Source organism: Cervus elaphus, chromosome 11 (genome assembly GCF_910594005.1).
Source record: "Cervus elaphus chromosome 11, mCerEla1.1, whole genome shotgun sequence".
Classification (NCBI taxonomy): domain Eukaryota; kingdom Metazoa; phylum Chordata; class Mammalia; order Artiodactyla; family Cervidae; genus Cervus; species Cervus elaphus.
In genome coordinates this window covers 5,366,858-5,394,193 of record NC_057825.1, presented here as the reverse complement: position 1 = coordinate 5,394,193, position 27,336 = coordinate 5,366,858, and the positions used below count along the sequence as shown (strand labels likewise).

The 27,336-nt window shown below is 56.8% G+C and overlaps 2 protein-coding genes across 6 annotated transcripts; one reads left to right on the top strand and one right to left on the bottom strand.

Annotated features, from left to right (window-relative positions):
* Window positions 1–969: 969 nt before the first annotated feature.
* On the top strand, window positions 970–19,175 carry POMT1 (protein O-mannosyltransferase 1). 3 transcript variants are annotated; one of them, XM_043916563.1, is made up of 20 exons: window positions 970–1,165; window positions 1,820–1,975; window positions 3,082–3,188; window positions 3,570–3,620; window positions 4,174–4,320; window positions 5,046–5,157; window positions 5,491–5,556; window positions 5,643–5,736; window positions 6,018–6,173; window positions 6,952–7,082; window positions 7,562–7,657; window positions 11,156–11,248; window positions 13,333–13,429; window positions 14,777–14,869; window positions 15,083–15,203; window positions 15,495–15,592; window positions 16,106–16,219; window positions 16,900–17,026; window positions 17,769–17,946; window positions 18,420–19,175. In XM_043916563.1, exons 2-20 carry the CDS (start codon window positions 1,854–1,856, stop codon window positions 18,592–18,594), a joined length of 2,178 nt encoding a protein of 725 aa, XP_043772498.1. In that variant the 5' UTR covers window positions 970–1,165; window positions 1,820–1,853; the 3' UTR covers window positions 18,595–19,175. The 3 variants fall into 3 exon arrangements, with proteins under 3 accessions (XP_043772498.1, XP_043772499.1, XP_043772500.1); XM_043916564.1 differs by having other exon boundaries at window positions 1,018–1,214; XM_043916565.1 differs by lacking the exons at window positions 970–1,165; window positions 3,082–3,188; window positions 3,570–3,620 and having other exon boundaries at window positions 1,840–1,975.
* Window positions 19,172–24,664, bottom strand: UCK1 (uridine-cytidine kinase 1). Of its 3 annotated transcripts, none has more exons than XM_043916566.1 (7): window positions 24,453–24,664; window positions 23,907–24,092; window positions 22,950–23,046; window positions 22,644–22,786; window positions 22,454–22,548; window positions 20,814–20,862; window positions 19,172–20,374 (listed from the first exon to the last, which is right to left on the bottom strand). In XM_043916566.1, exons 1-7 carry the CDS (start codon window positions 24,580–24,582, stop codon window positions 20,193–20,195), a joined length of 882 nt encoding a protein of 293 aa, XP_043772501.1. In that variant the 5' UTR covers window positions 24,583–24,664; the 3' UTR covers window positions 19,172–20,192. The 3 variants fall into 3 exon arrangements, with proteins under 3 accessions (XP_043772501.1, XP_043772503.1, XP_043772502.1); XM_043916568.1 differs by having other exon boundaries at window positions 22,644–22,717; window positions 23,907–24,066; window positions 24,453–24,663; XM_043916567.1 differs by having other exon boundaries at window positions 23,907–24,066; window positions 24,453–24,661.
* Window positions 24,665–27,336: the final 2,672 nt, after the last annotated feature.

The following is a 27,336-nucleotide window of genomic DNA, read 5'->3' as shown; positions in this document are numbered from 1 at the left end:
GCACAGTGCCTGGCCCCAGGTGAGGATGTAGGAAACTTACACATTCAGTAAGTTTAACACTTTCCAAAAAGAAATCCCGGGCAGGCGTGGCCCCTGGGTTCCCTGCTCCCAGGAGCCTGGCCTTGAGGGAGCCTGTGGGCCAACAGGAGGGAGGCCCTGGGTCCTCCGGACCAGAGGGCCCCTACTTTGAGAGCCCAGCCCCACTCCTCTAGGGCCTAGGACGCCCTCTGGCTGCAAGCAGGTGAGCCTGCGCTCCCTCCCTCTACATAGCCCGTGTGAGTCACCTGCACTACCTAATGCTGGGTGACGGGGAAGGCAGGAAAGAATCGTAATTCGTTATTAGACTTGTAGTAAGTACCCTTCCATCTGGGAGTTTAGTCGCTAGGTCGTGTCCGACTCTGCGACCCCCATGGACTGTAGTCCGCCAGGCTCCTCTTGTCCATGGGATTTCCCAGGCAAGAATACTGGAGTGGGTTCCCACTTCTTTCTCCAGGGAATCTTCCCCACCCAAAGGATCGAATCGCCTCTCCTGCATTGGCAGGCCGGGTTCTTTACCGCTGAGGCACAGGAAAGCCCGTCCAGGAGTACTGACTCCCAGATAGAAGAAGGTAGGCTAAAAAGCAGAGCTGCTTTCCTGCCCGTTAATCGTTGGGTCATTCGCTTGACCGGAAGACGCCGTGTCCCGCTGCAGAGCAGGCTCGGAGGGGCCCCTCGGGCCGGAGGGTGGGGGGCACCGCCGGGCCGGGGATGGGCCTCCGCGTCACACCGATCGAAAAGCCGATACGGTCGCACTGTGGCGTTTAACAGATGTAGCCGTGTATCTCGTGGCGCAAAGGAACCTGGACTCCCCAGCCGGGAGTCATAGGCTTAAAAGACTGACAACCCTCCGGGATATCGCACATTCTTTGAGCGCCGATCTCGGCTAGCCCAGTGCGCGCGCGCGCGCGCCGTCTTCGCCCAGTGCGCAGGCGCGCTGCACCCCGCCCCTTCCCGCGCCCCGGCAGGCCCCGCAGGCGCGGCGAGTCGAGCGTCGAGCCGGCCAGTGGGCAGCAAAGAGTGCCGAGCGGCCTCGCCCACTACCAACGGTCGGCCTCACCGCTCACCCCCGCCCCCAGGAAGGTCTGAGGTGCAGGGAGCGGCTCTGCGGGGATCTGAAGAAACAGCAGTACGTTTGTGGCGCCGGGGCCCAGAGCCCAGTCGGGTCCCCCGGGCAGGTGAAACCCTCCGGAGAGAAGCGGAGTGCCGGGCAGAGGAGCGGGGCTCCCAGGGCGCACAGGGTCCCGGGAGAGAACGGGGTGCCCCGGGCCGACGTAGCGGCAGGAGGGAAGCTTGTCGCCCTGAGGATAGAAGGGGGCCGCCGCAGGCCAGAGGCGGCGTTGCTGTGAGAACGCGGGGGAGGGGGTCCCCCACGGCACCGGCAGCCTCCAGAGAAAAGTGGACCCGAGGGATGGGGGGAGCCTCGGGAAAGAAATGGGGTGCCCGATGTAGACGCGCCCTCAGGTGAGAAAGGGGGCGCGACGGGAGGGCGGCCCTTGGCGCAGACGGTAGGCTCTGAGTCTCGGGGGTTGGGGGGCAGACGGAGGTCACCGGCTGTAAGCCGGCCACACTGCTCAGGTGGACAGGGGCCCGGGGGTCCAACGCTGTCACTGACCGGAAGGGCTCCTCAGGTGGTGTGGGAGTGAGGGACTCTTTAGTCCTGAGGCGGCCACCTCACCGCGTGTGACTGCCGGTGAAAGAGGGTCCTGATGTCACAGCCTCCTCCTAGCCTGCAAGGGAGCCACCGGTGTTGTTGATGATAGCTTTTCCTCTGCTTTTCCAGGGCATCCTCCTCCCCCCGCCTGCTTTTCTGCAAGATGTTGGGATTCTTGCAGCACCCTGTGGTGGTGACCGCTGAGGTGAACTTGAATATGGTAGCTCTGACCGCGGTGGGATTGCTGAGCCGACTGTGGCAGCTTGCCTATCCAAGGGCCGTGGTGTAAGTCAAGCAACTCGATTCCGGGGGCTTCCAGAAGGAACTGTAATTTTTTTCAGTGCATTGATGGCTGGAAGTGCCTTTTTGAGCCCCATAAAATGGGAGAGCCAACTTCTGGGCTTCCTTGGTGATGGATGTCTTGGCAGTTAGAGGAGAGACCAGCTTGTCCCCAGGACAGCCCCTGCAGAGTCCACCTGTTCAGTCTTGCCCCGTAGGTCAGTAGTAGGTGCAGTAACCATGATGGGTGACCTTTGACAGTCCGGAGAATGGAGGGCAGAAGACTGAGGAATTTGGAAGCAAGTCCTCACTGATGGTAGAGTATGTGTTCTTTGTCATAATGAGAAATGATTGTTGTTATTACTAAAGGGCTGTTAATGATCTGATTAATATATGTGTTTCTTTTCACTTAACTTTTTATTATGGAAAACATCAAACATATACAAAAGTACAGAGAATGATATATTAGTCACCCAGTTGCAACAGTTACCAGCTCATAGCCAGCTCCCTCCCTGCAGTGGGTTTTTTTGAAGCACATCATAGACACTATATTTCATTCATTGATCAATTTAGTATCTTTAAAAGATCAGGATTCTTGAAAATCACAGGATCACAGTAGCATCATCATGCCTAGGGAACTGACAGCAATTCCTCTGTGTCAGCAAACGTCCCTGATTGTCTGAAAGAGGTTTGCTGCAGTTGGCACCTCTCCCTTTTGCACCTGCGACTGTTTTGTTGGGTCACCAGCTCTGATTCTGACTCTCAGCTGCAGACACGCAGGTAGACAGCCAGATCAGCTTTGTGTCCAGGAGGCCTTTGGTAGCCTGGCTCGTGGTACATCCTAACCTATACGCAGGGAGAGAAGTAGAATCTGTGTCAGAAAAGCCTCCTGAATGCCCAACTTCTGGGGGGCGTTTCCCCCCTATCCTTGTGGATGTGTGGTGCTGCACATGTGTCTTAATATTTAGGGATGCCATGCAGTTGGGGCAAAAGATCCAACCTTGACTGGTCACTCTCCAAAGTCATTTGGAAGCAAAGGTGTACATTGATCCTCATACCTTTTGTGTACAGTTAAGATCTCTAGCTGAACATAACATGGGTTTGCTTTGCAGTTTTGATGAAGTGTATTACGGGCAGTACATCTCTTTTTACATGAAGCGGATCTTCTTTTTGGATGGCAGTGGACCACCGTTTGGCCACATGCTTTTGGCCTTGGGAGGTAGGATTCCTTAGTAAAAGAAGTGGCTCTTTAGCACTTAAACATGGAAGTTCATGACAGCAGAAGCAGTGTCTTATTTTATTTATTTATTTATCTATCTGGGACTGCCCTGGGTCTTCATTGCTTTGCACCGGTTTTCTCTAATTGTGCCGAGACGGGGCTAGTCTTCATTGGTGGCACACAGGCTTCTCATTGCCGAGGCTTCTTGTTGCAGGCTGTACGCTGCACAGGCTTCAGTATTTGCTGCACACAGACACATGGGCTTAGTTGCTCCATGGGTCTTATTTTTTCTTTATCATTGTTCTCCTGATGCCTGCTGCAGTTTGGTGCTTCAGAAGTATTTACTGAACAGGATAGTTATTGATTCATCTTTTGTTTTAGGTTATTTAGGAGGATTTGATGGTAACTTTCTGTGGAACAGAATTGGAGCAGGTAAAATATCATTGTCCTCTCCCTTACTAATGTGCACGTATTAGAATTGAGAGGAGGTAACTATCCTAGAGATTAACAACTACGGTTTATTCATCTGAATCCAGGGTATGATAAATAGTTTGGGTACAAGAGAAAGAATTTCAAAAAGTCCAGTAAATTCCTTAGTGCTTACTTGTAGTAAGTATATTTTCCTTGGTCTTTGGTACACATAACACACTGTACATGGCATCTGTACATGCCACTGTATGTGGCAAGTACCTTTTGTACATAAACGTGTGTTGCCGCAGTGCTTTTGGAAACAGATTGGGTAAATCTGTAAATAAGCGTTAACTCATTTCCGAGTCCTCAGCATCATCGCATACTTACTGAGAACCGGCCCTCGACCACGTGAACCTGTGGCCTGCACACTTGGTCCCTGATGAGACCCATCCTTGCAGACTTGTGCTGTGGTCCATGGGCACGTGTGAGGAGGCTCCGTGTGAGGAGACGCTAAGGTGTAGGGAGGGGGGCTGTGTGCCCTGTGCGCTCAGCCACGCTGTGCTTGCTCTTCCAGAATACAGCAGCAACGTGCCTGTGTGGTCCCTGCGCCTGCTGCCGGCCCTCTCGGGGGCCCTGTCGGTGCCCATGGCCTATGAGATCGTGTGGGAGCTCGGCTTCTCTCACTGTGCCGCCACGGGGGCCGCTCTGCTGATGCTGATCGGTGAGGCCCAGGTGTCTGCCTGCTCCGGGGGGGCCAGGTCGACCCCAGCGCTGACCTCTGTCTGCGTCTCTGTGGCCCAGGAGGGCTCGAGGTTTAGTGGACGTGCCCCCTCCCATGTCTGCTACTCTCAGGACAGAAGGAAGCACGTCTAGGCTGTCCAGATCAGACTCTGGGAGTCACCCCACTCTCAGGCCGGGGGTTGTGCATAGGACATAGTTCAGACTGTGACATTGTGGAGGGGCAGCCAACATGTAGCGGGGTTGCCCAAATGATGCTCCTATGTACGTGCCCCCCACCCCCTGACCATAGCCCCTGGTAACCCAGTCTGTCCTTGAATGAGAACCTCCCCTGCCCCCCTACCCACCTTGACCAGTGGAGACAGAGATTCAGGAATGAGTGGATATACCTCAGAGGGGACTCTCTCAGCCCACGTCTGTGAACAAATGAAGTTAAGTCAGATGAAAATAAACCAAATTCATGTCTGTTGAGTGACAACCCTAACTGGGGCCCATGCCCACAGAGTGTTAGAATGTCCAGGCACCCTGCAGAGGTGGTATTTCTCCTACAGATGAGGAAAACGAAGGTTCAGGAAGGGCCAGTAATTTCCAGCCAGGTCGAGCGCCCACTGCCCACCTGCACACTCTGGGACGTCTGGCAAGGACCATCTTTTGTGGACAGTCACCCTTGTTCCCTGACACCTGATGCCCGTGTCCTTTTCCCAACAGAGAACGCCCTCATCACTCAGTCAAGGTTAATGCTTTTGGAATCAGTGCTGATATTTTTCAATCTGTTGGCTGTGCTGTCTTACCTGAAGTTCTCCAACTCCCAGAAAGACAGGTATGGAGAATGAGGCAGAGGAGTCCAGGGGCTTGTCCACCTGAGCAGGTCTGATACCTTTCCACAGGGGACAGCTGCCCCAGGCACCTCCACTGGCTCTTGGCTCCTGACTTCATGAATAATTCTCATCTCTCTATGATGTAAACCAAGTGGAAACATCTTCTGACCCAAAGGAGAAGTTGTATCAGGAGGACTGCTCTTCGGGGAGATGAGAAATCTTTCCCTTGTACCCGGAGCTTGGCACAGCCAGCTGAGATCTCTGCGGCCGTGCCTTCTCTGACCTTCAGGGGAAACGTTCCGAGGCCTCAGCTCTGCTTCTGTGCTTTGCTCCAGGCCCTTCTCCCCGAGATGGTGGTTTTGGTTGGTGCTGACGGGCATGGCCTGCTCCTGTGCAGTTGGGTGAGTCTGGTGCACTGGGTCTGGGGCGGCAGCCACGCCCCCCACGTGTGTCTCGTCTTGACTTCCTCTTCACCCTGTGTCTTTAGCATCAAGTACGTGGGTGTGTTCACATACTTGCTGGTGCTTGGGGTTGCCGCTGTCCACGCCTGGCACCTGATAGGAGACCAGACGCTGTCAAACGTAGGTGCTGATGCCAAGGGGTGGGGTGGGGCTGGCCTGGGGGCAGGGCTGGTGGGGATCAAGGGTGTAAGTCTGGGGTCGGAGTTAGGCTGATCCTGGGGGCGCAGGAGGCAGAGCTGGGGTGGGGATGGAGCTGAGGGCAGGGCAGAGATATGGTGGGGTCGGGGGTGAGGTGGGGCTGGCTGTTCGGGGGCGGGGAGCAAGATGAGAACCCTGAAAGGACGACTGGCCGGGGCCCACCTTCCCCCGGGTCGGGTGATGTCCCCTCCATCCTCTGGCAGGTCCGTGTGCTCTGCCACCTGCTCGCCCGAGTGGTGGCCCTGGTGGTGCTCCCGGTCCTTGTGTACCTGCTGTTCTTCTACATCCACCTGCTGCTGCTCTACCGCTCCGGGCCCCACGACCAGATCATGTCCAGTGCCTTCCAGGCCAGCTTGGAGGTAAAAGTGCCGTCCTAGAAAGAAGGCCACACTAGACTCAGGGTTTTCTTAACGTAAACCACCCCAAGTGAGCATCAGAGGAAAAACCAAATTGTGGAAGTGAGGCATGTCTTCACTCTCTCTACACTAATTCTGAACGTGCTAGTGGCGTGGGAGGGGACAAGGGGTCCGCTTTCCACAGTGTGACCTGCGGGCAGGTGCCAGGCTGCACGGGACAGACATATTTCTGGTGTTCATGCAACTCACTTTGCAAAAATAAAAACAGGCTTCAAATGAGGTGTCAGGAATGTAGAGCCTGAAGTCGGCAGACCTGCTCTTAAGGGCCGGCTCTGCTGATGGCAAATTCTCTGAGTATTCGGACAGATTTCTTAACTCACCCATGTCTTGAGTTAGTCAGATGTAATTGTTATCACGGGCTACAGGTAAGAAGTAAATGAGGACGAGTGCGCGGAGTTCCCTGGAGGTCCAGTGGTTAGGATTCTGCACTTTAACAGCCAAGGCCTGGGTTCAATCCTTGGTCGGGGAACTAAGATCTCGCATGCCACATGGCATGGCCCCAAAATAAAATAAGGACAAGCAGGGGAGGGTGAGGTGAGCGCCTCCCCAGTGGCCACCTCCAGTCGCTGGTAATGTGTAACGTGCCAGGATTATGTCACACGTGACCATAGCTGATGGTGTGACTGTGGCCCAGATGGGAGGGGCTGTCAGGGGGCTGGCTCGGGTGTCACATCTGTGCTCTCTCTCTCCCTCACTGGCCACCCCTGTGCTCCTGGCTCAGGGTGGGCTGGCAAGGGTCACGCAAGGCCAGCCTCTGGAGGTGGCCTTCGGTTCCCAGGTCACCCTGAAGAACGTCTTCGGCCAACCCGTGCCCTGCTGGCTTCACTCTCACCAGAGCACCTACCCTATGATGTAAGTAAGGAAAGCCATGTTTTCAATCCAGAGGTTATAACATGTTTGTTTGTTTGTTTGTTTTTCACATTTTTGTTGTTACCAAGAGCTTCTGAGATTGAAAGAAATGGAGCGGGGATTTCTCTGGTGGTCCAGTGGCTGAGACTCCACACTCCTAATGCAGGGGGCCTGGGTTCAATCCCTGGTCAGGGAACTGGACCCCACATGCTGCAACTTAGATGGAAGATCCCTCAAGCTACAGCTAGGACCCAGAACAGCCAAACAAATAATAAATAAATAAGATAAACCTTTAAAAAAAAAAAGAAATAGAGCTCTCAGAACCTGGTGTCATTGAGTCTCGTTATATACCATCGCTGGAGGGACCAGCCCCTCTGGGATGGAAACATATCTGACACCTCGCTGGGTGGCATGTGTAGGGACCTTGGGGGGAGGTTGTGGGCCCCTGACTCCCCACCCGCAGGTGCACCCTCTTCTTGCAGATATGAGAACGGCCGTGGCAGCTCCCACCAGCAGCAGGTGACCTGCTACCCCTTCAAGGACGTCAACAACTGGTGGATTGTCAAGGACCCCGGGAGGTGAGTACAGGTCGGGGGACAGCCTGGCCTCAGTCCCTGGCCTCCTCGTAGCTTCGGGACCAGCTCTGTGCCAAGAAGCCCATGGTCAGGGACACAGCAGCGTTCCTAGCAAGTGCAGTACAGTTAAATTCAGTCGCTCAGTCATGTCCGACACTTTGCGACCCCATGGACTGCAGCACGCCAAGCCTCCCTGTCCATCACCAACTCCTGGAGTTTACTCAAATTCATGTCCATTGAGTCACTGATGCCATCCAATCATCTCATCCTCTGTCGTCCCCTTCTCCTCCTGCCCTCAATCTTTCCCAGCATCAGGGTGTTTTCAAATGAGTCAGCTCTTCACATCAGGTGGCCAAAGGATTGGAGTTTCAGCTTCAACATCAGTACTTCCAATGAATACCCAGGACTGATCTCCTTTAGGATGGACTGGTTGGATCTCCCATACAAGGGACTCTCAAGAGTCTTCTCCAGCACCACAATTTGAAAGCATCAATTTTTTGGCCCTCAGCTTTCTTTATAGTCCAACTCTCACATCCATACATGACTATTGGAAAAACCATAGCCTTGACTAGACAGACCTTTGTTGGCAAAGTAATGGCTTTTTAATATGCTGCCTAGTTTGGTCATAACTTTTCTTTTCTTCCAAGGAGTAAGCGTCTTTTAATTTCATGTAGTCACCATCTGCAGTGATTTGGGAACCCAAAAAAGAAAAATCTGCCACTGTTTCCACTGTTTCCCCATCTATTTGCCATGAAGTAATGGGACCGGATGCCATGATCTTAGTTTTCTGAATGTTGAACTTTGAGCCAACTTTTTCACTCTCCTCTCTCACTTTCATCAAGAGGCTCTTTAGTTCTTCTTCACTTTCTGCCATTAAGGTTGGTGTCATCTGCATATCTGAGGTAATATTGATATTTCTCCTGGCAGTCTTGATTCCAGCTTGTGCTTCATCCAGCCCAGCATTCCTCATGATGAGCTCTGCATATAAGTTAAATAAGCAGGGTGACAATATACAGCCTTGACGTACTCCTTTTCCTATTTGGAACCAGTCTGTTGTTTCATGTCCTGTTCTAACTGTTGCTTCCTGACCTGCATACAGGTTTCTCAAGAGGCAGGTCAGGTGGTCTGGTATTCATTCCCATATTGTTCAGAATTTTCCACAGTTTGTTGTGATCCATACAGTCAAAGGCTTTGGCGTAGTCAATAACGCAGAAGTAGATGTTTTTCTGGAACTCTTGCTTTTTCAGTGATCCAATGGATGTTGGCAATTTGATCTCTGGTTCCTCTGCCTTTTCTAAAACCAGCTTGAACATCTGAAAGTTCATGGTTCACATATTGTTGAAGCCTGGCTTGGAGAATTTTGAGCATTACTTTACTAGCGTGTGAGATGAGTGCAATTGTGCAGTAGTTTGAGCATTCTTTGGCATTGCCTTTCTTTGGGATTGGGATGAAAACTGACCTTTTCCAGTCCCGTGGCCACTGCTGAGTTTTCCAGATTTGCTGGCATATTGAGTGCAGCACACTCATAGCATCATCTTTTATTATTTGAAATGGCTCAACTGAAATTCCATCACCTCCACTAGCTTTGATTGTAGTGATGCTTCTTAAGGCCCACTTGACTTCCCATTCCAGGATGTCTGGCTCTAGGTGAATGATCACACCATCGTGATTATTTGGGTCATGAAGATCATTTTTGTGTAGTTCTGTGTATTCTTGCCACCTCTTCTTAATATCGTCTGCTTCTGTTAGGTCCATACCATTTCTATCCTTTATTGAGCCCATCTTTGCATGAAACGTTCCCTTGGTATCTCTAATTTTCTTGAAGAGATCTCTAGTCTTTCCCATTGTATTGTTTTTCTCTATTTCTTTGCATTGATCACTGAGGAAGGCTTTCTTATCTCTCCTTGCTATTCTTTGGAACTCTGCATTCAAATGGGTATATCTTTCCTTTTCTCCTTTGCTTTTCACTTCTGTTCTTTTCACAACTATTTGTAAGGCCTCCTCAGATAGCCATTTTGCCTTTTTGTATTTCTTTTTCTTGGGGATGGTCTTGATCACTGTCTCCTGTATAATGTCATGAACCTCTGTCCATAGTTCATCAGGCACTCTGTCTATCAGATCTAGTCCCTTAAATCTATTTCTCACTTCCACTGTATAATCATAAGGGATTTGATTTAGGTCATACCTGAATGATCTAGTGGTTTTCCCCACTTTCTTCAATTTAAGTCTGAATTTGGCAATAAGGAGTTCATGATCTGAGCCATGCCATGTAGGGCCACCCAAGATGGATGGGTCATGGTGGAGAGTTCTGACAAAATATGGTCCATTGGAGAAGAGAATGGCAAACCACTTCAGTATTTTTGCCTTGAGAACCCCATGAACAGTATGAAAAGGCAAAAAGATAGGACACTGAAAGATGAACTCCCCAGGTCTGTAGGTGCCCAATATGCTACTGGAGATAGTGGAGAAATAACTCCAGAAAGAATGAAGAGATGGAGCCAAAGCAAAAACAACACCCAGTTGTGGTTGTGACTGGTGATGGAAGCAAGGTCCAATGCTGTAAAGAGCAATATTGAGTAGGAACCTGGAATGTTAGGTCCATGAATCAAGGCAAATTCAAAGTGGTCAAACAGGAGATGGCAAGAGTGAATATTGACATTTTAGGAATCAGTGAACTAAAATGGACTGGAATGGGTGAATTTAACTCAGATGACCATTATATCTACTACTGTGGGCAAGAATCCCTTAGAAGAAATGGAGTAGCCATCATGGTCAACAAAAGAGTCTGAAATGCAGTACTTAGAAGCAGTCTCAAAAATGACAGAATGATCTCTTTTCGTTTCCAAGGAAACCATTCAATATCATGGTAATCCAAGTCTATGCCCCAACTGCTAATGCTGAAGAAGCTGAAGTTGAACAGTTCTATGAAGACCTACAAGACCTTTTAGAACTAACACCCCAAAAAGATGTCCTTTTCATTTTAGGGGACTGGAATGCAAAAGTAGGAAGTCAAGAAACACCTGTAGTAACAGGCAAATTTGGCCTTGGAGTACAGAATAAAGCAGGGTAAAGGCTAATAGAGTTAGGCCAAAAGAACACACTCATAGCAAACACCCTCTTCCAACAACACAAGAGAAGACTGTTCACATGGACATCACCAGATGGCCAACACTGAAATCAGATTGATTATATTCTTTGCAGCCGAAGATAGAGAAGCTCTATACAGTCAGCAAAAACAAGACCAGGAGCTGACCGTGGCTCAGATCATGAACTCCTTATTGACAAATTCAGATTTAAATTGAAGTACAGCACAGCTGTAGTCAATGTGATGATGGCAAAGGGTGTCATGCCAGGAAGCGTGGGAAGTGACCCGAAGTTTCAGAAAAGAGTTAAATAAAACGTGTACGTTCACCTTGTACGAGGAACAGGCTGACAGGGTGGCTGTGAGACTCCACAGAGCCTGAGCGAGGAACCCACGAGCCTGGCCACGCTGTCTTCCAGGCATCAGCTGGTGGTGAACAACCCCCCGAGGCCTGTGCGGCACGGCGATGTCGTGCAGCTGGTGCATGGCATGACCACCCGTCTCCTCAACACGTGAGTCCCTGCCGCTGCTCAGAGCAGGCATGCCTGCATCACCGCCTCGGGTCCCGGTCTGCAGTAGGTGTCGAGGGTGGGGAGGGGAGACCTCAGTGATGGCGCATGGGCTGGAAAGGAGAGTCCCATCCAGAGTGATGTGTGGGGTGCCCTGGCAGACAGGGGCACGTGCTGAAAGGAGAAGCGAATTCAAGAAGGCCATGAGTTGGGGGGCAGAGCACCTGACCTCTGGGCCACCTCTGCTGTCCTTCCACCTGGCCTCTTGGGTCAACCACGTGGCCTTAGGGACCCTGCCCTCCCCCCTTGGACACCTGGGCTCTCCACGCCATGTCCACCTTGTCCTCTCCCCCTTCTGCCATCCCTGGGTCGGAAATCCACGGGGCTCCAGTCCCTCCTGCCCTCACTCCCAGTCCCGCTGGGAATCGCCCGCCCTCTGCAGACGGCAGGCACCCTCTGCAAAACAGAGGCAGTTTTCCGTCTGAAAACTCACGCTTGACCAACCTCACGTCTCTGCCAAGAGCCTCCAGGGATATCCAGCATGACTGTCACACTCAGAATAACTCCCCACTCTCCCCTGGCTGCCGGCCCCCCTGGGACCCAGCCCACGAACTCCTTGGTAGACTTCATGCCAGTCACCCTAGCCCCCTGCTGTCCCAAAATGACCCCGTGCAGCCTCCCTGGGGCCTTTGCTCACTCTGTCTGCCTGGAATGTTCTTCAGCTCAGACCCCACTGCCATCCCCACTATGGCCCACTCTTTCACTTTTTTTTTTTTTTTAAATTTTTTTATTAGTTGGAGGCTAATTACTTCACAACATTTCAGTGGGTTTTGTCATACATTGATATGAATCAGCCATAGATTTACACTTATTCCCAATCCCGATCCCCCCTCCCATCTCCCTCTCCACCCGATTCCTCTGGGTCTTCCCAGTGCACCAGGCCCAAGCACTTGTCTCATGCATCCCACCTGGGCTGGTGATCTGTTTCACCATAGATAGTATACATGCTGTTCTTTTGAAACATCCCACCCTCACCTTCTCCCACAGAGTTCAAAAGTCTGTTCTGTATTTCTGTGTCTCTTTTTCTGTTTTGCATATAGGGTTATCGTTACCATCTTTCTAAATTCCATATATATGTGTTAGTATGCTGTAATGTTCTTTATCTTTCACTTTTTTAAAGAATAATTTTATTCATTTATATTTTTGGCTGCACTGGGTCTTCATTGTTGCCTGCAGGCTACTCTCTAGTTGTGGTGCTTGGGCTTCTCATTTCGGTTGCTTCTCTTGTTCCGGAGCACTGGCTCTAGAGCTCAGGCTTCCGCAGTGGTGCCGCATGGGCTCCGTAGTTGCAGTCTCTAAGCTCTAGAGCTTGGGCTCAGTTGCCCTGCAGCATGTGGGATCTTCCTGGAGCAGGGATAGAGCCCGTGTCTCCTGCGTTGGCATGCAGATTCTTTACCACTGAGCCGCCAGGAAAGCCCCCATGTAGTCACTGTATTCAGGGGTCAGCTGAAATGTCCCTGCACCAAAAGCGTTTCTTGTGCACTGTGCCCACCGGGGTCAGTGTTGTTTGTGGTGCTCACAGGGCCTGCAGTCATATTTGACTTTTCCAGTGTCATGAGGGCCTCTTCCTTACTGCTCACTGTGGGTCCTCCCCCAATGTGGTCCCGTGCAAAGTCCGATCAGGCATGGTTTCCCTGAAAGTGAACAAGGGGAACTGATGTCCCTGGGCGCTTGTTTTGCAACAGTATTCTTGGTGCCCTAGCCATTTCCACGACCTGGCGTCAGGGAGCCCCCAGTGGTCAGGCTGTGCGCCCGGCTCAGTTTATCCTCTGCAAAGGGGATGGTAAGCCCGTGGTTTAGATGGACGTACCCCTGCTTCCCCATCACATGCATCCCTGGAGGCATGGTCGCTGCAGGGCCTCTGCCCTCCATGAGGGATTTAGCGCCCTGGGGAATGGCAGCCAAGGTGCTTGAAGGTTGAGCTGGCTTTGTTTCCTGAAAAAAAGTGGTTTTTTTCTCCTTAAAGAACAGTGAGTGCCTTTCAGGAGAGCTTGGGGCGCCCCCAGCAGCGCTGTTTGGTTTTCCAGGCACGACGTTGCAGCCCCCCTGAGCCCCCACGCGCAGGAGGTTTCCTGCTACGTTGACTACAACATCTCCATGCCCCCCCAGAACCTCTGGCGGCTGGTGAGTTCCTGGCCTTCTTGAGCACGGGCATCACGGCTCTTTCCGAACCGCAAGTGGAACAAGTGACCCCCTGTTCTACAGAGAAGGGGAGCCAGGGGGTTTTCCTGTGTCCAGGAAGGAGCTGCAGGGTAGTGGGTGGGTCTCAAAGGGCTGTGGGGAGGAGGCCCCTCCCACAGCTCGGCTCAGACCAGCTGCCTGGGCACCCCGGGAGTCTCTTTAATCAACCCTTCCCTGGGGACAGGCAGGGCCATGGAGGAGCAATTTCTGGCACTGTCCCCCTGGGCCCCGGGCCCTCCTGCGGGTGAACCATCGGCTCTTCTGGGTGGCACACTTCGTCCTGGGCCACGCCGCAGGAGGGAAGTTCCGAGGCTGGGCTGCTGGACCGTCTGAAGTCAGGGTCATGAGTGCAAAACGCAGCAGCAGGGCCGTGATCGCACTGGGCTTACTTTTGGGAGAGGTGTGCTCCCCTTCAGCCTCCATGGCCGCTGCCTCGTACCACCAGCCCCTCAATGAGTTCTCAATGCTGTGATGCAACGCCAGGGGCCCTGAAGGCCGCCTCTGTGTTTGTGCACAGCGGGGCCCGGGTGCTGGGCGCTGCACACGGGTGCGCCGTGCATCTGCCTCTGCCCCTCCCCCGAGGCTGCTCTGATGTGGTTGTCACCCCAGCTCCTTGTCCCCAGGATTGTCCTGAAGGTCCTGCCTGCTCCCCTCTCTGGTGAGGCCCATCGCTGACCCCTTCTCTGTGCCTCAGCCCTTTTCAGCCCCACCTGCCCCTGTTTCAAGGACCTGAAGCTCCATGATGGGCAGAGAGGATGGCCAACCAGAGGGTGTGGCTTCCTTGTCCTGCTCCTGCTCAGCCCCTCGGGTGCTGGCTTGTCAGTAGCCATTGGACCTCCCGGGGTGGTGCCAGGCACCCGTAAGTTAAACCCGGCAGTGCTAAGCTCTTCCAGTGTCAGTTCTTTATTACCCATCACCAGGAGACCCCGCTCAGGGCACAGTCTTGCGGGGACAGTCTCTGACCTTCCTCTGCACTATCTTCATGTTTGGCCCGAGGTCTCAGGGAGTAGGCATCACAGAAGCTCAGGGAGGAGTATCATCCTTAAATCCCCACTGGAAACGGTATCTGCTCTGGGGGAGGGTGGTGTCCCCACCCCCACCCCCCAGCACCTCGCACAGACCTCTGGAATAAAGTCGACGGCACTGTCTGGGACCAGCCGTGTCAGCTTCCCTTGGGGGACTGTCCCCTCATATCAGACCAAACAGTCTCACCGTGGTGACTGGTCTTTATTTTTACATTTAAGGAAATCTGACAAAGAGTGAACTAATGGCCCAGACCTGCTTTTACAGGACATTGTGAACAGGGAGTCAGACACGGATGTCTGGAAAACCATCTTGTCAGAGGTCCGCTTTGTGCATGTGAACACCTCGGCCATCCTCAAGGTCAGCGACACTGCCTCCCTGGTCCTGCCCAGAGGGACGGACTGAAGGGGGTTGTGGGGGGTTGCGGGGTCTCTGTAACTGCTCAGAACTGAACCCTGGCACGAGCTCCCCAGAGGAGAGCTGCTGCCCTTGTGGGTGACCTGGGGTGGGGTCCCCCCAGCTGGGTGGGCCCAGGCCCTCCATCACGATCCCCCCACCATCTTGCTTTGCCAGCTGAGTGGAGTGCCTCTCCCAGACTGGGGCTTTCGGCAGCTGGAAGTGGTCGGGGAGAAGCTGTTTTGGGGCTACCATGAAAGCACCGTGTGGAACGTGGAGGAGCACCGCTACGGCAGGAGTGAGCACTCCTGGGGGCGGGGCAGCCCGCGGGCTCCAGGCCCCACTGCGGACCTTCTCCCTCCCTCCCCCACTCCCTCGCAGGGCTGAAGCGGTGAGAGCTGTCTGGTGGGCGAGGGGGGCAGTGCCACCGGAAGGCAGGGCAAGGAGAGCTTTTGACTGGAAAGATGGCCAGGCGGGTGGGGGACCGCGGACCGTGTCTGGTGGGTTCTTTGGAAAGCAGCGGCGGCTGCCCTGGGCGGCTCCCTGACCGGGTTCTGCTCGCGTCCTCTGGTCCCCGTGTGCCTGCCAGGCCAGGAGCAGAAGGAGAGGGAGCTGGAGCTGCACTCCCCAACCCAGGTGGACATCAGCAGGAACCTCAGCTTCATGGCCAGATTCTCCGAGCTGCAGGTGACGGGCGGGCAGAGGGGCGGGTGACCTTGCCCCTCGCCAGGAAGGCCACGCGGTCTGCTCAGCATCAGCCTTCAAACTGGGACCTGACTCGGCAGGGAGGGCTGCTGCCCTCTGTCCTCTGTCTGTGTCATGCCTGGCACCGTCAGCCCCCGGCCCCCCGGACTTCCTGCCGTGTGGCTTTGCTGGCAGTAACTGTCAAGAGGCGAGGAGACACGCAGCAGTGGCACTGCTCCCAGGTCAGGTCGACACGGCGCAGCCCCAGGGAACTCGGCACTAGGCACTCAGCGTCTCCAGTGTCAAGGCGCCCTTACCGCCCCATCCCATCCCTTAATCCACAAACTAGAGCCCGGCAGAGGCACCTCCTGGGCTGCTTCTGCGGGTGACCTGAGTGAACTTGAGGTTGGACGCCCCCATGAAAGGGGCAGCGGTTTACTCCGCCGCCTGGCAGATCCCTTGCCATGAAGGGCATCTGGCTGTCCGGTGATTCCCGGTGGCCTCTGCTGTCTGCAGTGGCGGATGCTGACGGTGAGAAGTGATGATTCAGAACACAAGTACAGCTCCACGCCGCTGGACTGGGTCATGCTGGACACCAACATCGCTTACTGGCTGCACCCCAGGACCAGTGTAAGCACAGCGTCTGCGGGCAATTGGCCCGCGCCTGAGAGGCCTGTGATGTTAGGAGTAGCCACTGCATCCGCCCAAGCCCCGGCCTTCCTATGCCATCCTGGTGAAAGCCGAGGGCTTGCTGTTCTCCGAGTGCTCTGGCAGCACGGGGCCCGAGCTCCCCCGAGGTGCCGAGGGGTCAGGTCCCCAGGTGTCTGCAGGGAGGGACCCGGCTTTGCTGCTGCCATGGCAGCGTGTGGTTCCCCATGCCCGGCCGACGTGGTTTTTAAAACCATCCCACTTGATTTCCCACCTGGCACCTGGTGTCCAGGCCGGTCAGTGTTCTGCTTCCCTGTCCAGCGTGTCTTCACCTGGAGGGGCAAACACAGCATGTGGTCGGCGCCCAGTAATGACTTAAGCTGGGGGGTGCACTCCCCTTTCCCCCCCCCCGGACGTGGGGGGCCGCGGCTTGCTGAGAAGCGGGCACTTGAGGACATTCTGGTCTCAGCGCCTTGCTACTCTGCATCAGCGTCCCTGTCCCCCTCCTCTCTGCTGTCCAGAAATAACCCTATCTACTCCTGGCTCTGATTCCACTTACAGAGCTGAGCACCTTTGCACGTCCGTCCTGGCTGTGAGGGCTGAGGGTGGGGCAGCGCCCGTGCCTGCCCTGGACCACACCACCCAGCCTCTCCCTTCCACAGGCGCAGATCCACCTGCTCGGAAACATCGTGATCTGGGCCTCGGCCAGCCTCGCCACCCTGGTGTACGCCCTGCTCTTCGTCTGGTACCTGCTCAGACGCAGAAGGAGAGTCTGCGACCTCCCCGAGGGTCTGTGCCGCGGCCCACGCGCCTCTTGCACCCCGTCCCTCTGGTTCAGGCCAGAACTCCGTGTACTTCGGGGCCGCATCAGGAAGTGCGGCCTTGGGGCCACCTCTTGTTTCTGCCCCAAGGGCACTTCTGTCTCTTCCCCAGAGACAGGATGCTACGCTCCAGTCCCCGTGTCACCCTCAAGGCTTCTCCAGGGCCATGCGGGTGTCGGGCCTGAATTGCTCCCTAACCCCAGCACCCCTGGAAGTGGCTGATGGGACAGAGCTGCCAGGAGGCACGGGGGGGAGGGGGCTGGTTTGCAAGAACAGAAACCCCCTAAAAACCATCCTGATACGGGAAAGGAGCCAACGCCGGGGTGGGCCGCAAAGGCCGCCAGGGGCGGGGAGGCGCCCTCTCTGGGCTCAGCTGAGCTGGTCGTTCTCCCCACTAGTCCCGGCTCCTGGGCAGGTGCATGGTGCAGGCCCGCCCCTGCCCCCTGAGGAGTGAGACCGGGAGACCCTCAGGGAACCAGGAGTGAGCTGAGCCTGGCCCAGGGCTGGCGTCTCAGGACGGGCTTGGCAGGGGCAGCGGGAAGTCCAGGGGGTTCTCGGGACACAGTCTGCTCTTCCTCCAGAGGCGGTGGAGGGGCTGGGACAGGAGACAGAAAGCAGGGGCCGCGAGTTCACGGGCTCGCTTGTGGACGACGAGGTGAGCCTGCCCGGCGGCAGAGAGCCTCCTGGCTCAAGACGGCCTTCCCCCGCAGACCGCTGGCTGCGCTGGGTGCTGGCTGGGGCTCTGTGCGCCGGTGGCTGGGCCGTGAACTACCTGCCCTTCTTCCTGATGGAGAAGACACTCTTCCTCTACCACTACCTGCCGGCACTCACCTTCCAGATCCTGCTGCTGCCCGTGGTCCTGGAGCACGTCGGCGACCACCTGTGCAGGTAGGTACCAGGCCTTGGCAGCCACGCGCCCCGGGTCGGGAGGGGGGTGGGGTCCGGGGGAGTCACGAATGGTGATTCCAGCGTGGTGTGGATGGGGTTCCAAGCACGAATCTAAGGCTGGTGGGAGGTGAAGCTGGGGGATACGCGCAGGGAAGGACCTGCGGCCTGGAGGACACCAGAACAGAGAAAGGGAAGGGAGGCGTGGGGCGGCCAGTGGCTGGGTCACGTGGGGCCCAGCAGATACACAGGGGGCCTGTAAACCAGAGGGGGCCTGGAGCAGCTCAGGAGGAGCTCTGTGCTCCTGCTGCTGAGATGGGGCAGGAGCTGGGGTTCAGGAAGCAGAGCGAGTGAGGAGCGGCGCTGAGTGGGTCTGGCAGGACTTGACGAGGGCTGACACTCTGGCCGGGGTGCCGAGGGGACCTCGCATGGGAAGGGCCAGCCCCCCCACACCGTGCTCTGCTCCGGGCCGGCAGGTCCCAGCTCCAGAGGAGCCTCTTCACGGCCCTGGTCGTGGCCTGGTTCACCTCCGCCTGTCACGTGTCCAACATGCTGCGCCCGCTGACCTACGGGGACAGGTCACTGTCACCCAGTGAGCTCAAGGCCCTTCGCTGGAAAGACAGCTGGGACATCCTGATCCGGAAATACTAGCGGGACGTGGACTCACCGACGGGCAGCAGGGCTGGGTGCGGACAAGGTCTTGGACGGGAGTTTCCTGCAGGCAGGCGGAGCCACTCTGAGCTTGGTGGAGACATGGGCTTGGCTGGGATTCTGCTCCGGTCTCGAAGAAACGGCCCTCTGACAGGCACCTCCTTTTCAGCAGAGTCTGTTTTCCCTGATCATAAAGAGCACCTCTTCACTGCCGCCTTCTAAGAGCCCCGTGCGCTCACCGAGTGTGGAGCTGCTGGGTGGGACTCGCCACCGCCGAGAAAAGGCAGGGAGGGGCTGGTTCTAGCGGCCCAGTCTTGCTCACAGAGGCTGGTGGTGGGCTCAACCCGGGCCCCTGCTCCTGCTGACCTAGTGAGGCCCTGGGAACTCCCCCTCATGGTTCAGTGGCCCGTGAGCCCTGGAACGCCAGCCTAAGGGGGCTGGGGGAGGCCGGCCGTGACTCCTCTTGGTGATCCCCAACCCCCACCCAGGGAGCCTGCCGAGAGGTGAGCTGTCATCCACACATTTCCTGGTCCTGATTCTGCCCTTTTTAATGTAATTAAAAAGGGACAAACTGGAATTCACATTTGGTGTTGTTTATTGGTTCTCTCTCCAAAAAGAACAGTAAACTTGACAAAACCATCACAGTCATCAGAAACCAGCCCTGGAGCTCAGCCAAGCGCACCTGACGTCCCTGTGTAACTAGTTAGCACTCGACAGCTGGCGGCAACGGGGAGGGACCACTTACAGGAACAGCTGCCACATGGAAGGGGGACAAACCAGGACAAGACCACCAGCGTCTGGGAGGCAAGGTCACTGGGCAAGCACAAGGGACCGGCCACTGTGGGCCGCCTCCCCGAGCCACACACGCCTTGGCCATGGGCGACACTAGGAAGGGCCTGTCCAGATGGCATCCCGGGCTCTGGGGTGCCGAGCCAGACGCTGTGCTGGCAGGAAAGCAGGCGGGCTGGGCTGGGCTGGGCTTGGCTGGGCCAGGGGGCCCCAGCTATGTGTGTGGTGCTGGTTAAGGAAAAGCTTGCTCCCCAGGGCTCCCTCCTGGCTCTGCCTTCGGAGCACAGGCCAGAAGGAGGGACGCCTCTCCGTGGCTCCTTGCGTACCAGATCAGTGTGTACCAGGATCATGACCCGCCAGTGGGTCATGAAGTTGGGTTACTAGGTCACAGCGAGCATGGTGTTAGGAAACCAGAGTAAACAGAAAACGTGTGGTTGTGTAACAAGTAAAACGGAAGAGGCTTATCTCTTCAAACTTGTGTTCCAGTTACACGTGCGTGAACCAGGTCACGCTAGTCTCTCTCGCCAGGGGTTCACCGTCAAAATCACGGTGACTGGGCTGTTTCTTCATCGTTCCCCCAAACATGGGCCTCGCGTACCACACATTCTGTGGCCATTCTCAGCAGCGAAGAGCACTTCCAGCCCCCGTGACATGAGGAAGCGGGGGAGGAGGTCAGGGCCGCCGGCAGAGAACCTGTCACACGGTCTGGACGACTCGTCCAGGTCTCCCAAGTTAACCAGGACCCCGACAGCGCCCCGTCCTGGCCGCGTGTCCTCTCCGGGCCCGCCGGGCGCCGAGCAGCCCGCTCCTCAGTGGGGCCTGCTGCTGGACTCCAGGTGCGAGCGCTTGCCCGAGGCCAGCACTGCGGGGTGCTCCCCCGGCTCCGGGAACGTCCTCTTGTGGCTGCGCCCGTTGGCCCCCGTGCGATGCCACTTGCAGATGTCGCCGTTGAGGATGTCCTGGATGTGCTGCACGATGAGGTTGATGGCCACTGCGGGGACACGGGCGGGGTCAGCCGCCCGCCCACCCAGCTGCCACCCGCCGTCACCCGCGAGGCGCATGCTTCCCTCCGCGAGGCGTCCGCCTGCCACCGAGCCTCAGCAGGCAGACTGGTGCCCGCTGAGGCTGGCCTGGTGGCGCGGGCTTCTATTAACTGACCCTAGGTGTGATACTTCTGCCAACAAGGGGCTCCCTGTCAAGCAGTCCTCCGTGTTTTTTTTTTCCCTCCTTTACTGAAACTTAATTGACATTGTACGTTGTGTCACTTTAAGGTGTAAAATGTGTTGCGTGTTCTAAGTGTGTTGTAAACCTGCGCCACACATGTATGTGGATGGGCCTACCCTCCGGGGGCGTCTCAGTAACCTGGACGGGCTGGGCCGTGCCTGCTGCATGGCCCTGGGGGGTGGGGGCGGCACAGGCCTGCTCCTTACCCATGTTGTCAACCCCTCGAGGGATGATCACGTCTGCGTACTTCTTTGTCTGCAAGGCAAGAAAAGGAGGGTCTTGTGAGATTCCTTTGGCGTGCCTGGGCCTAGATGCGGGGCGCACGCGCGGGCCACCATGAAGGGTGAGGAGGTGGGGGCAGGGGCTCAGGTGAGAGACCGCAAGCCAAGAAGGGAGGGAAGCCAAGCGGAAGCAGCGGGAAGGGATGGCGCGTGTCTGCCGGCCGCTCCCAGATGCTGGTCTCTGTGAGCACCGCGGTCGGGGCCAATTCTCTGCGCTGACCGCCTGGCGCTCCGGGCCAGCTGAAGTGGGGTGCCCTCCCAGTGCACACAGGGTGCAGAGCCCTGCAAGAGCAGGGCTGCGCCCCAGGCAGGGACGTCGCGGGACCTGCTCCCCTTCCTGCCTCGCCCCTCCTCTGCTCCCCCGCCGACTAGCCCACTCCTGCCGGGCACCTATGGTGCCTTCGAGGAGGGACCCCAAGTGCTGCTGGGGGGGGGTGGGGGGCACCTCTGAATGAGCGGAGGGAGGCCCGCAGACTGCTGAGTGCCGCCGGGGTGTGGACCTGGGCCAAGGAGGCCTGTCTCAAGAGATGAGCCGCGGCGGGGGCGGGAGGAATGGGGACAGACTGGGTCCCCGGGCAGCCCTGTCTGCAGGCAGAGGAGACCCAGGGCCAAACTCCCACGGGGCTGGGCCACTCTGCTGGCTGTGGGGGCAGGCGGGGGGCGACCAGGAAAGGGCTAAGAAAGGTCCTAGGGGGCGGACATGGGTAACTCAGGCACCTCGCCGTGGCTCCCCGTGAAGGGGAGGGGCGGGGAGGGACTGCCCGAGCACACTTCTGCCTCCATCCAGGGGCACCCGGTCACACGTGGCATCCAGAGCTTCACGGTAAATGACCTACTTTTCAAAAGCGTCTTTCTGGGGATAAGAGGCTGCACAACAGTCAATTTCCTAATCATTTTCTAGAAACTCCAAGACCGTGAATGTAAAATAAAATGTTTTCATGAACTAGCAAGAACAGAACTCCTTTGTCCCATTTATCTAAAGCAGGAATCCTGCTTCTAATTCCTCTGTGCCTCACTTTTCCCTTTAGGAATCAAAATATTGTGAAATTTCCCTTTAAATCTCTCCATAATCTTATCCAGTGAAAAGGTGAGGTAGAGGAAAAGACAGATGGCCGCACACAGTGAATTCCTCCTCTGCACGCCAGCCGGACCTTCCCCCATCCCAGAGAAACACACGGTGTGGAGGAAGTTTTTAAGCACCTAGTGTGCACCAGACAGCACTCTGGCAGCTGACAGAGACCCCCACCCCCGTTCAGAAGGGCTGGGGGGAGAAGAGGACAGTGTGGGCAGTGGACGAGCAGTGCCCTGGACAGATGCAGACAAGAGCCTGGGAGGAGGTGATGCCGGTGCATGGGGTGAAGCCTGGCACGGGGAGGAGGGGTGCGAAGGACAGAGGACCCACTCCCAGCTGAGAACCGCTCCCCGGGACCATGAGCACGAGCGGCTAACTTCTCCACGTTTACAGCCGACTGCGTCCGTCCACGACTCGGCTCTCACAGAACGGGCACCGGGGGGCCTTCTGACAAGGGGGGGAAGGAGGTCCCCGGGCAAGCGGAAGGCGGTACCGGCAGGCAGAACTCCTCGAAGGCCGGCTTGACGAAGGTGGTGTACTGCGTCAGGATCTGCTCCAGGTCCCGGCCCCGCTGCACGTCCCGGAGAACTGCAGTGACAGGAGAGAGCAGGGGCCTGCAGACGCCGGGGGGCGGTGCCTGGGGCTGGGCCGGCCAGGGGCAGAGGGGCCCGCGTCTGCCTTACCTCTCCGAGATAGCCTGACGTCGGAGTCGGTGTCCACGAAGAGGCGCAGGTGGAACATGTCCCGGATCTCCTGACTGTAGAAGACAAGGATGCCCTCGAACAGGACCACGTCTGCGGGGTAGACCACCGTGGTCTCTGCGAGCCTGTAGGGCGGGCCAGGGGAGGGGCCTGCCTTTAGTGTGAGACCCTGGCCCCGGATGAGGGGGGCTATCCCGGGAACCAGTGGGGTGCAGCCCCAGGGCGGGGAGAGGTGTCCTCACCAGCCCCTTGCACACAGCCCTCTCCTCCCCAGAACCGCCCACTTACCTTGAGTGGGTCACAAAATCATAGGTGGGGACCTCCACTGTTTTGCCCTCCACAATGTTTTTCAGAGTCCTGTGCATCAAATCGTTATCAAAAGCATCTGCAGGGGTGGAACAGAAGGTAGGACAAGTCCTTGTGCTGAGAACTCACTCTGCCCCTGGGGTCTGCTGGGTGCGGGTGCGGGTGCTGCCAACGACGCTAAGGAACATCTGGCCCAGGGGAGCCCCCATGGCTTCCACCTGCAGGGCCCTCTGCAAACCACAGGCTGGACCTATCCTTGCTGCCTCGGGGCAGTGCCACCACCTGGGCCGCTGTCCCACCCACAAGTCTGAACACACGGATCTCCTGATCAGCCAGTTCCGGCAGGTAGGTGAACTAGGCGTCTTGCTTCTAGTTCTGGGAAATAACAAAGACTAACGCTCCTCGGACCTTCTCCCCATGTGTCCCCTGGAAAGGGATGAGGACCGGAGCCGGCCACTGGGCAGAATCATCTACTAGCAGCAGGGAGGGGCAGCATGGCTATCCCCCTCACCCACCCCCTCTCCACCTGTTCCCCTGGCCCCTGACCAGACCAGGAAAGGGAGCTTCAAGGCCTCTGGTTCTTGTTCACCCACTGCTGGCCTCTCGAGGACCCTGCCCCAGTGGACACGGTCTGCATAGCAGGCCCCTGATAGCAAGAAGACGTTTAGGTTTCTCCACGACCACAACTGTGGCAGAGCAATGGGCCTGAAGGCCCTTCTGAGGTGCACACTTCCTGACCGGCTCCAACCGATGGAGCCTGGAGCTCCTGCAGGGCCCAGAGGGCACAGAAGAGACCCCCCGGCTTAACCCCCAATCCGCTCCACAGAGGTTTAACCAGGGACCAACCAGCCAGGCCTCTTCCCCATCCATGGCCAACTCTGGACCCAGTCTCCGGTCAGCCCTCCTCCCCCACTCCCTCCCCACCTCCACGGCCTCTACCTGGGTGGTCGAAGTTGTACTGTCCCTTCAAGGCCTTGGCCTTCTGCTCCGCGGTCAGGACCTTATAGAACCTGTCTTGGCTCAAGATGACCAGCTTGCGCTGCCGGTGGTCCACTTCCTTCTGTCCCAGCAGCTCCATGATCTTCTCACACACGGTGGACTGGGAAACACAAACAGGAGCCCCGCCTGGAGACGCCCACCCCGGCGCATCAGCTCCCGAGGGGCCGCCAGGTCAGCGGCTGCGCCTGGCGGGGAGGGCGCTGGGCTGCATCAGCGGGGGCAACGCGGACCCGGACCACGAGCGGTCAGGCCAGCCGGGAGCTTGCGGGGGAGCCTCGGAGTCCAGCGACCCGCTCCCCGCCTGGCCCGCCGCGGCCGCAGCCCCTCCGCCCCCGGCCCTGTCCACGCCCGGGAGGTGGGCGGGGGGACACCTCGTGGCAGCTAGAGGCGGGGGCCTCCCTCTGGACTGAGGCCCGACAGGCCGCGCGGAGTCTCGGGGGCGCCCAGGGTGACTCGCAGGCCCTGCCGCGCCGCCCAGCCCCTTACCTTGCCGCTCGCGGTGCCGCCGCTCACGCCGATCAAGAAAGGCCGCTGGTGAGGGCGGTCCGCCTCGGGCCCGGCGCCCTCGCAGTCGCCGCCTCCAGCCGAAGCCATCTCCGGCGTCGCTCGACCGCATCTGGCTCCCGGCTCCCGCCGCCGCCGCCGCTGCGCAAAGGTCGGAGACGCCCCCAGCCCGGGGCTCCACTTCCGGGAGGCACGCGGCGCGGCGGGGGCGGGGCTATGCGCGCGCGTGGCACGGCGGGAGTTGTAGTCCTGGTTGGTGGCTGAGAGCGCCGCGCATGCGTGGGCCTGGCCGGGCTCTCCCGCCGGGCCTGGAAGGCGGCCGAGGCACGTCGACCCGCTGCCGCGACGCCGGGTTGTTTTTTATTATTTGCTGCAAAAGCCAAAAGCCAATCGGTTTCGCAACTGGCTGCAGAAGTCTCCAGATGTCGGGCGGCCTCCGAGAAGGTTCCTTCTGCCCGCATCTCCGCACCTGCCTGCCTGGGGTGGCGGTGGGGGGGGCGTCGGAATGATCCCCCAGGACTGCAAGGTCGGGGTGGGGTGCTTGGGCATAGACGCGGGTCAGACTCCTGAGCCCCGTGACCCGGGTCGGAAACTAGAACCGGTTCTGCAGCCTCGTGTGCGGTCACCTAAGAGCACGCCGTCACCTCCGCACCGGGCCCGGGTGCTCAACCCTTGCCTCCACCGCGTGGGTCCAGTCCTCTTGCCTGGGCACAGGCTGAGCCCTGCCCCTGTTGGCCCTCCACGTTATCCCTCCCTTCCCGAATTTCTTAACACAACCCTCAGCCTTCAGTGGTCCCCCACTGCCTCTGGCCAGCAAGTTCCTGACCTCCTCAACCTGCCCCTTACATGGTGGGCAGAAGTCGTGCGATGACTTTTTGACTGAGCCCTAGAGGAGCTGGGAAGAAGGGACCCTGTCTGCTGGATTCCACCTGTGCCCCTGGTCCAAGAAGGCAGGTACCGACCCATTCCTGTTGTGAAACGCCCTCAAGGCATCAAGTCTCTCTGCAAGCCTAGCTCCTGCTGCACTGTGAGCCCGCTATGAATATTTGATGAAACTGAAATATGATGCAGGAGAGACTAACGTGGAGACGTCAGGCGAAGTCACTGTTTATGTCACTTCCGAAGCATTAACCGATTTCAGCAAGGGTTACAGGACGGTTCTGCTGGGGGGTGGAGCGGAGAGGGGATGATGAGGGGTTGGAGGGGGGTGGTTGGGCCTCCTGGGTCCTGAGGACCTGGGCAGAGGGAAGTGGATGAAGGGCGGCTGGGTCAGCATGAGAAAGCACCGCCCCCCGCCAACTGAGCTTACAGGGAAGCTCAGACTAGGGCAGTCACATGTTCACAGAGGGCGTGACAAGGTTGGGGACCAAGCGCCAGGGCGAGTTAACAGTGACTGACCGCCATGTTTCCCTACTCCCCAGCTGTTAGGGGGGACGTTGTGACTTTGTGAAATTAACGTATGTGAGTGAAGACAGGGCAACTGATGGCCAGTGGAGGGTCAACAACAGAAACGGAAGTAGAGAAATTTATTACTCACAGGTCCCGGAGGAGGTACACCGCACGCCTGGAGGGGTCACGCAGGAGGTCTAGGCAGGGTGCGGAGAAGCGAGAGAGGCAGGTCCTGGGGCGTAGTCCTTTATCAGGATCCCTGGGTGGAGTGCTTTGGGGTTCCCAGACAAGGGCTGGATTGGTTAATTCAAGCCAAAAGAATAGGGTTTGCTCAGCCCTACGGGGGTCTTATCTCTAGGGCACTCAAGACATAGAGGCACTAGAAGGCAGGGGGGAGACTCTTGATCACAAGAGCATGTGTTTGCTGGTGAAGAGGCTGCTATCTAGGGTGTGCGGGTGTGTGAAGGGGCTCGAGTCCGTTTCAGGTCTCTGCAGGCAGTTGGCCAAACACAGTGGCTACCAGGCAGCAGAACGATGGAGTATCTTAATGAACTCTCATCAGGGAAATCCCATGGTGAGGCTGCCATGCTCAAGGCACACAGAGGGCCTGGCATAAGGCCCGGCTCTGAGGAGGTGCCAGTTCTGTTTTCTTCATCTCTGCACTGGCCTATTTGGCATCTGTTTCTCACAGGGCCAGCTATGTTAACTATATTTTTTGTATGTGCATGTGTGCTCAGTCGTGTCCGACTCTTTGCAACCTCATGGACTGTAGCCCACCAGGCTCCCCTGCCCGTAGAATTTTCCAGGCAAGAATACTGAAGTGGGCTGCCATTTCCTCCTCCAGGGGATCTTCCACACCCAGGGATGGAACCCACGTCTCCTGCATTGGCAGAAGGATTTTTACTGCTAGTGCCACCTGGGAAGCCTATTTTTGTGTGTGTATATTTGTATATATTTAATACTGACACTTTTTTTGGGGAGGGGGGCATGCTGTACAGGTTAGGATCTTAGTTCCCTGACCAGGGATTGAACCCTGGCCCTTGGCTGTGAAAGCTCAGAGTCCTAACCACTGGCCTGCCAGGGAATTTCCGTTATTTTTTGTATTCTTCTTTTTAAAAAAGTTATTATTATTATTATTATCTTTTGGCCACGCTGCATGGCATGTGGGATCCTAGTTCCCCAACCAGGGATCAAAGCCACAGCCCCTGTGTTGGCTGCTCAGAGTTGGAACCACTGGTAGTCCCTTCTTCTCTTTTTTAATATTTATTCATTTGACTGTGCCAGTCTTAGTTGTGGCACTCAGGATCTTTGATCTTTGTTGTGGCATGTGGGATCTAGTTCCCTGACCAGGGATTGAACCTGGGCCCCCTGCATTGAGAACTCAAGAGTCTTAGCCACTGGACCACCAGGAAGTCCTTATTTTTGGTATTCTTGTTGCTCTGGCACAAGGCTAGCCACTGGTGAGGGACAGCAAAGG

Coding starts and splice junctions, on each gene's coding strand:
- POMT1 (XM_043916563.1), top strand. CDS start 1,854: ATGTTGGGATTCTTGCAGCACCCTGTGGTGGTGACCGCTGAGGTGAAC. Junction 3,621..4,173: donor GTGGAACAGAATTGGAGCAG/GTAAAATATCAT, acceptor TTGCTCTTCCAG/AATACAGCAGCAACGTGCCT. Junction 7,658..11,155: donor ATTGTCAAGGACCCCGGGAG/GTGAGTACAGGT, acceptor GCTGTCTTCCAG/GCATCAGCTGGTGGTGAACA.
- UCK1 (XM_043916566.1), bottom strand. CDS start 24,582: ATGCGGTCGAGCGACGCCGGAGATGGCTTCGGCTGGAGGCGGCGACTG. Junction 23,047..23,906: donor GTACAACTTCGACCACCCAG/GTAGAGGCCGTG, acceptor CCACCCCTGCAG/ATGCTTTTGATAACGATTTG. Junction 20,863..22,453: donor TCGAGGAGTTCTGCCTGCCG/GTACCGCCTTCC, acceptor CTTGCCTTGCAG/ACAAAGAAGTACGCAGACGT.